The sequence below is a fragment of the Sapajus apella genome, unplaced genomic scaffold (genome assembly GCF_009761245.1).
Source record: "Sapajus apella isolate SASKATOON/1434 unplaced genomic scaffold, GSC_monkey_1.0 scaffold6, whole genome shotgun sequence".
Classification (NCBI taxonomy): Eukaryota; Metazoa; Chordata; class Mammalia; order Primates; family Cebidae; genus Sapajus; species Sapajus apella.
In genome coordinates, this window is record NW_022436946.1 from 20,685,176 (window position 1) to 20,693,708 (window position 8,533).

The window sequence follows — 8,533 nt, forward strand, 5'->3', positions numbered from 1 at the left end:
CCCTGTAAAGAACTTCTTCCACTGTACCACAGAGTTCTTAAATACCTTCAAAAGTTCAACTTATTGAAATTTTATTTGATTCTTTGGGTGATGGTAATTGGTCATTAAAAGAAAAACAAACAAAAAAAGTCATTTCCTGTTCTGATTCTTAGAAGTACCCTTTCAGAGTTGTTACTCTTGACCTTTGTAAATGTGCATCAACTTGAATAGTCCCGCCATGTTCAACACTGCCCCCACTCCCCGCATTCTGAGATTGAGATAAATGTACCCCCAAGATTCACCTCCAAAGCAGTCATGTTTTTCTGGTTTACTGCAGATAAGCCATTAGCTTCTCTGATTTTATCTGTGGCTTCTCTCAACAGGTCCCAAGCATCATCAAGTTTGTCTTTGTAGTCAGCCAGTTTTTCCCGGAGGTCCTCCTCCATTTCTTCATTTTTCGCCCGGGACTCTCCAAACAGCTTCTTCACTTTCTTCAGAAGGCCTTCTGCAGCTCTGTAACCACCCACAGCCCAAGAATAGACAATGAGCTCATGTCACCGCCATAGGGTTTATTGGTATTAAACCATGTTACAAAGAGATGCTAACATGAGAAGAATGAGAAAATAAGAAAACATGTAAAATAGATTCACTGTGTGCTAAATCAAGTGAAAACTGGTACCTGAGACCACTTATAATTAATTAAAATGAAAGCAAAACAGATGTTTAAAAAAACCCTTTAAATTTGTTAGTAAAATAACATTTTCAATCAGAAGGGGTCTCATGTCATTCTCAGAATCTGACTGATGAAATGAGTTTTATGATTCACTTCACATACTAAAATCAAACAATCCACCTGTTTCATTGTAATGAGACCTTTCTCTATTACTTTGAATGTAAGGATGAATATTGATATGTTTGCTTAGAAACTGTGAACAGAATTCTAGGTTATTGCCATGCTAGTGGAATAGCATGATTTTAATCTACTTTTCTTTTTCTTCCAACTGACTGACCTGGAAGTTTTTTGGGTTTAACTTACCTAGTTTTTCTAAAGAGATAATTTCTGAGTCTTTAAGAAAGTTTAAATACTTGAAAAGCAGTAATTCTCAAGCTGACATGCCTCATAATTCCCTGAAGGACTTGTTAATACATGGATTGCTGGGTCCCATCCCCAAAGTTTCTGATTCAGGAAGTCTGGGATGGGATTTGACAATCCGTATTTTTAACAAGTTCTCAGGTATGCTGATATTGCTGGTTTAGTATATATTATTTAGGTATTAATAATTCTACCACTTTGAAGTTAGCTGACTATGAATGTAGAGATGTATCTATTTTATTGAGTGTGTTATTATAACAGTTATTTAGCATGGGTAAAATCACTATCACTGTTCCCAATCTTCAAATTCCCAACTTTTATTTGAAAGTATTTATTATTTGATGACTTTTCTTTTCAGCATTTCTTAAGATGATAAAATGTATAGGATGGCCTATACATGAATGGTAAAGTCATAACTTTGTTTATCCAAAGGTATTTTTCTTAAAACAAAAATCAACTGATAGTCTAGAAGTCCTTAAGACAGGTGATTAACAAATCAAGCTCATTAGCCTAATTATAGAAGGGGTAGCACCAGAAAAAATCATTTACTTCATTATTTATATGTAGGCAAGAATATGCTTTTGATTCATTTTAGAACAATGGTAAAGTACAATTAAATAGGTAAATGAATAAACAATAGATAGATGATAGACAGATGGGTAGATAAAATGATAAAATAGCAAACATCTCCAGGTTGGAAAAACAAGAGTATTCTTTGCTTACATGTGTGATAAAAATTTAGAAACTGTAAATTATCTGGAAATCTCAGTTTGTCAAATGAAAAAATAACAACGCATCTACTCACACCAACTCATCTTCAGCAATTTCTTTTTGTGTCTCTAGATTTTTCCTCCTCAGTTCTTTAATCATCTGGTCAATCTCTTTCTGAAGCCCTTCCAAATTTATCTCAAAGGCCTTGTCTTGAGTTCCTAGAGTTTCATTTAGTTTTATAGCTTTTTCATTTATAGCTGCAGGGGGTAAAACAAATTTTGTAAATTAGTAAACAAAAATGCCACATGAAAACACGGTATTCAGCATCTGCTTGGCGCCGCCATCTCCAAATGAAGAGTATTTTGCCGTGAGTGTTCCTGCTGGGAAACACACAGGCAGTTAAGACAACAATCAGTAACAAACAGGGAAGCATAATATATTTCTCAATATTATTTTTATTTCGGGGGTTACAGGAATTAAAGCATGATGTTTCTAGCCTCAAAAGAAAGAATCACAAAGAAAGAAGTAGGTCAAAGCATAGCATATTCTGGTCAGAGATTAAAAAAAAAAAAGTGGCCTGTAGCATAATACCTTGAGGCTGGAAACACAAGCTCTGCACCTTGAGGCTGGAACCCCTTGAGGCTGGAAACACAGCATTGCTGATAAGATAGTCATAGGAATGGCTATCAGTCAGTTTAAAAATACCGACTATGGAAATACTATATGATGAGATCTCTGAAAATGAACCTGCCCGGGTATTTCCACATAGTGTTCCTGTGCTCATTTTTTTAAAGGAGTGAAGAAAGAAGCACTAGTTCAGGCTTATAACCCTTTTAGGAGAAGGGTTATAAATTAGGCTTCAACGACACCTTCCAGCAATAGCATCCTACACAAGGCTCTGTGTTTATTATGCATTAAATGGGGTTTCAAACTGTGTTCCTTGGAATCATAGGATTCTCCAGGTGCTTCAGGTTTTCTACAAATGATGCCTATTCTGCCAAGAATCTGCTTTATAGGTTGGTGTTCTGGGCAAGATTTCATTTGAAAAAAGAATTCTATGTCAAATAAAACTTTAAAATGGTGAATTGAAACATTTACACAGTAGGGCCGGGCGCGGTGGCTCAAGCCTATAATCCCAGCACTTTGGGAGGCCGAGGCGGGTGGATCAGGAGGTCAAGAGATCGAGACCATCCTGGTCAACATGGTGAAACCCCGTCTCTACTAAAAATACAAAAAATTAGCTGGGCATGGTGGCGTGTGCCTGTAATCCCAGCTACTCAGGAGGCTGAGGCAGGAGAATTGCCTGAACCCAGGAGGCGGAGGTTGCCGTGAGCCGAGATCGCGCCATTGCACTCCAGCCTGGGTAACAAGAGTGAAACTCCGTCTCAAAAAAAAAAAAAAAGAAACATTTACACAGTACTATTATTAGTTTTGGACTAAAGTTTCCTGGAGTGTGCTCGATAGGACATTTTTTTTATTGAGTTGAAGAGAGATGTTTTCGAAAACTCTTTTGTCAGCTGATACTTATTTCTTTAATATTACCTTCGAAAACTCCTAAAATGAGGGGTCTGGTCTAGCCAAGAGGCATTTTCTACCATTCAAGGGTGTATCTGAAGACCTCCTTACGACATAGAGAATCCTGAAAATTAATTGCTACCCTTGGAGAGAGTTTTCTGATTTGCACTGGGCAGAACTCCTGAAATAGGTGCACATAGTCAGGACAAGCAGAACAGGCAGAGGGTATGTGAGATGGAGGGTCAGCATGGTGGTTTTAAAATGTGGTCCCCAACAAGCAGCAGCAGCATCACCTTGGAGTCTATTAGAAATGCAGATTCTCACCTGCCACAAATCTACTGACTCAGAAATTCTGGGGATGAGGACCAGCAATCTGGGTTTTAAAAAGCTTTCTCCGAGCTCCTGATGTACCCTAGAGTTTGAGGAACACTGGGCCAGTAGAAAGAATTGAGTGTCAATATCTAATGTACCCTTTCCACAATGCATCTTTAGAATCCTTTCTTCGTTATATATATCTTTGGTTTAAAAGTTCCTGTAGTCCATACTTTATCCCTGATAGCCAATGCTGCAGATTGAATGTTTAGGTTCCCCTCAAATTCCTATATTGAAATCTAATTCCCAATGTGATAGTATGTAGAGGCGGAGCCTGATATGGTTTCTCTCTGTATCCCCCCTACCTGAAATCTCATCTCAAGTTGTGATACCCACATGTAGGGGGAGGGGCCTGGTGGGAGGTGATTGAATCATGGGAGCAAAACTCCCCCCTTGCTATTCTCGTGACAGTGAGTGAATTCTCACAAGATCTGGTTGTTTGAAGGTGTGTGGCACGTCCCCCTTCATTCTCTATCTCTCCTGCCACCACGTGAAGAAGGTCCTTGCTTCCCCTTCGCCTTCTGCCATGATTGTAAGTTTCCTCAGGCCTCCCAGTCATGCATCTTGTTAAGCATGCAGAACTGTGGTCAATTATAGCCCTTTTCTTCATAAATTACCCAGTCTCAGGTAATCCTTTATAGCAGTGTGAAAACAGATTAATACAAACCCTTTGAGAGGTATTAGGTCATAAGGGCAAGAATGAGATCAGTGCTCTTATAACAGGGATGCCAGAGAACTCCCTTGCCCTTTCTACCACATGAAATTATAACAAGGAGACAGCCACCTCTGAACCAGGAAGCAGCTCCACACCAGACACCAAACCAGCCAGTACCTTGATCTTGGACCTCTCAGCCTCCAGAAATGAGAAATACCACAAAGTTTATGATATTTTCATTACAGCAGCCCAAATGGACTAAGAAAGCCATAGTTTAATTAGCAGAAAAATTTGAATCACATGTCTTAAAGAACAAATATGGCCATTCCTAACCCTGTGGTAGAAGTTATTGCTCAGGCGCTGCATTCCTAGAAGTTAGTGAGGGTGGCTCTTTCTTGGCTCACTGCCTAATAGTTAAACCTTGACACAGGTCAAAGACCTCTCCCAAGATTCCGGTACTATTGTTAGTAAGATATATCACCTAGGCTGTGTCACAATTTGTTTTAGAACCACAGTTTGAAAGCTCCTTGGTGCAGCAAACTAGGTGGGAAGCCCTCTAGAGTACCAACAATTAAGTGTAAGAAGCTTTCTGCTTATTAGATTTCAAGAAATCAGTAGCAGATTTGGCTATACCTATGGTGCTATCTCATCCTTTAGTCTGAATGCATGCTCTCTGTATAGTTGACTTTAACCAATTATAGCATGTAAGTAACTACTGCTATCATTTGCATTTACTTTTTTAAATGAAAATGACGTTAATAAATGCCACTTCCCAACTTGCTGTATTTTTTCCTTTGTTAAATGAATGTGTGTGTGTGTGTGTGTGTGTGTGTGTGTGTGTGTGTGTATAAATGAGCTTTCATAAGAGATATCTTTTAAAATTTGACCTAATTTAGATTCTGGGCATAGGCAACATAGAGGAAGGGAAAAATGAGAGCTAGAATCTCACTATTTCTCTTGTGCTCTAGAATCAAAGCTAAACTTCTACAGATAAGAATCTGGTAGAAAAAGAATGACATTTGATAGAGAAAAAGGCAAAGGCAAATATGGCCATATCTTTTGGATGGCATATATAATTTCTTTAAATTTAAATCATTTGTAAACAACTAGAGGAAATCACTAAGGTACACAAAAATGGCCTTAGCAAAATGATCATGTATTCAGAAAGCAAGCTTTGTTACATAGGTAGACATGTGCCAAGGTGGTTTGCTGCACCTATCAACCTGCCATCTAGGGATTTTTTTTTTTGAGGTGGAGTCTTGCTCTGTTGCCCATGTTGGAGTGCAGTGGCACAATCTTGGATTGCTGCAAACTCCACCTATGGGGTTCAAACGATTCTTCTGTCTCAGTCTCCCAAGCAGCTGGAATTACAGATGTATGCCACTGCACCCAGCTGAATTTTGTATTTTTAGTAGAGACGGGATTTTGACATGTTGGCCAGGCTGGTTTTGAACTCCTGATCTCAGGTAATCTGCCCACCTCAGCCTCTCAAAGTGCTTGGATTACAGGCGTGAGCAACCGTGCCCAGCCCGTCATCTAGGTTTTAAACCCCTCATGCATTAGCTATTTGTCCTAATGATCTCCCCTCTCCCCTGACCCTGCAACAGGCCCTGGTGTATGTTGTTCCCCTCCCTGTGTCCATGTGTTCTCATTATTCAGTTTCCTCTTATGAGTGAGAACATGCAGTGGCTGGCTTTCAATTCCTGCGTTAGTTTGCTGAGGATGATGGCTTCCAGCTTCATCTATGTCCCTGCAAACAAAGGTCAGGATCTTTCTTTTTATGGCTGCATAGTATTCCATTGGTGTAGATGTGCCACATTTTCTTAATCCAGTCTAACATTGATGGGCATTTGGGTTGGTTCCATGTGTTTGCTATTATAAATAGTGCTGCAATAAACATATGTGTGCATGTCTCTTTATAGTAGAATGATTTCTATTCCTTTGGGTATATACCCAGTTATGGGGCTGCTGGGTCAAATGGTATTTCTGGTTCTGGGTCTTTGAGGAATCACCACACTACCTCCCACAATGGTTGAACTAATTTACATTCCCACCAACAATGTAAAACGTTCCTATTTCTCCACAGCCTTGCCAGCATCTGTTGTTTCCTGACTTTTTAATAATTGCCATTCTGACTGCTGTGAGACGTTATCCCATTGTAGTTTTGAGTAGTATTTCTGTAAGGACTAGTGATGTTGGGCTTTTTTTCATATGTTTGTGGGCCACATAAATGTCTTCTTTTGATGATAGGTGCAGCAAACCACCATGGCACATGTATACTTATGTAACAAACGTGCACATTCTGCACATGTATCCTAGAACTTAAAGAAAAATATAAAAAAGAAAATAGAAAACATGAGAAAGAAACATCAAAACATAGAACACATACCCATAAAGTTTCTATAGGACATCATTGTGCAATTCAGTCACGAGCTTTTCATTTCTGGTTGGATATTATTAATTGTTGCAATTATTGTCATTGAAATAGTGTCAAAAGATTGCAGTGTGATTAGGACCAAAAGAACAAACATTTCAGCAAATATATTGGCTGCTTATGGAATAAACTGCTACTCCATGGCCAGCTTTTTCTTGCAAACCATGTTATGTAAAAAAATACAAGCTCCCCAAAAGGGACATGGGCCTTCACTATCTTTTTGGATAAAATTATAGCATCTTTCAAATGAGTTTTTGGGATGTGTGCTACTTTATCTTCATTATGAAAAAAAAAAATTAGGCATGAGCTTTGGAGAAAACTATGGTCTCATCAGGACACAAGTAAATTACATATGGCCCATTAAAACCTGTCAGTTTAATTCAGATAACATTTGTTTATTATTAGTGTTTTAAAGGTTTATAGTTTTTTTCCAGATTATTTCACTGCACTCCACTTACCCTCATTTAAAATTCTTTTTGTATGGTGAACTGTCTAGTTTAATTTTTCTTTCCATTGTTTTCCTACTGAAAGTTAAATTTTAAAATGCTATTATTTTCCATTTGTCTCATAAGCATCTAGCACGTGCTAGTTTTCTTAGAACCGCACCCCCCACACCAAAAAAAGAAAGAAAGCATCATTTTAATAGCAGTTTAATTGTTTCACTCTTTATAGACATATATAAACATACATTTTTATGTTTATATACATATATATAGTTCCAAATCCTATTTATATATAGGATTTGGAATTTAGGATTTGGACCTTCTCTGAGTATTCTTAAACTAAAGATGAATGTGTTTTTCATCTCTTATTCAAAAGTATGCCCTAGCACTTCAATATATTTTCTTTCCTACAGTATTGAAAATGGTTGTAAAAGATATATCTTTAGAATGTACCTATTTATTTCCAACTTAGTTCAAAGGAGGATTTTGGTAATTGAAAAAATCCTGAATATAAGATAAAATAAAATAAAATAAAAGGAACTAATGTTCCAGGTTAAAAAAAAACAACAACAATGTAAATCAGGGAAGGAATTACTAGACAGAAAACCCCATGCCATAATGCTCAATGCAATGAATCCTAAGTCCACTTCCGAGCATCTTAGTAGCCAATGCATAGCAGGGAATACAAATAGGACTCTTAAGAGGTATACAGTATCTATAAATATAAATAAAAATTCCTCAGGAGAAGCAAAACTGTTTCATACTAAATCTGAAAAAAAAATCCTCTGATGGGGCAAATTTATTAAGAATAGAAAGTAATATACTCTGACCTGAGAAACAGGAAGAAACTATGTTTATCATTGATTAAGTCCGATTGTATGTCAGAAAATAAACACTAATGGGTTTAAATGGGTTTATATCTGTCCACTCATTAATTCTAACAATGGATGGAATAAAATATAGTTTATTTATGATGTAAGCAGGAGTCATAGCACAGTAGATATTACAAAATTATAGTGAGATAAGAATGCCTTATATGAATAGAAGTTGATTATCTATAAAGAGGTCATGAACTACAATGAAAAATAGGACGAATAGTACATCTATTCAAACATAAATCTGAAATAGACAAATGTCAGCCTGAAGCACTGGCTCTTCCCACAGCAATTTATAACAACTAACAAAATGTAAAAGCACTGATGGCTATCCGCTATTATTGTAATTTTGAGAGAGAGAAAAAAAACACGGTGTGGATATGTTGTATAACCTACTTTAGTGAGTTCCTTCCTTCCTTCCTTCCTTCCTTCCTTCCTTCCTTCCTTCCTTCCTTC

The 8,533-nt window shown here is 37.4% G+C and overlaps 1 protein-coding gene across 7 annotated transcripts in view; it reads right to left on the minus strand.

The window, feature by feature from the left end:
- Window positions 1–8,533, minus strand: part of LAMA2 (laminin subunit alpha 2) — a 618,514-nt gene that overhangs the window by 130,488 nt on the left and 479,493 nt on the right. For all 7 annotated transcript variants that reach the window (XM_032274826.1, XM_032274824.1, XM_032274825.1 and 4 more), the window contains 2 exons: window positions 1,878–2,040; window positions 282–492 (listed from right to left, as the gene is read on the minus strand). In XM_032274826.1, coding sequence (XP_032130717.1) covers window positions 282–492; window positions 1,878–2,040 — 374 coding nt within the window. The remainder of the gene's footprint in view (window positions 1–281; window positions 493–1,877; window positions 2,041–8,533) is intronic.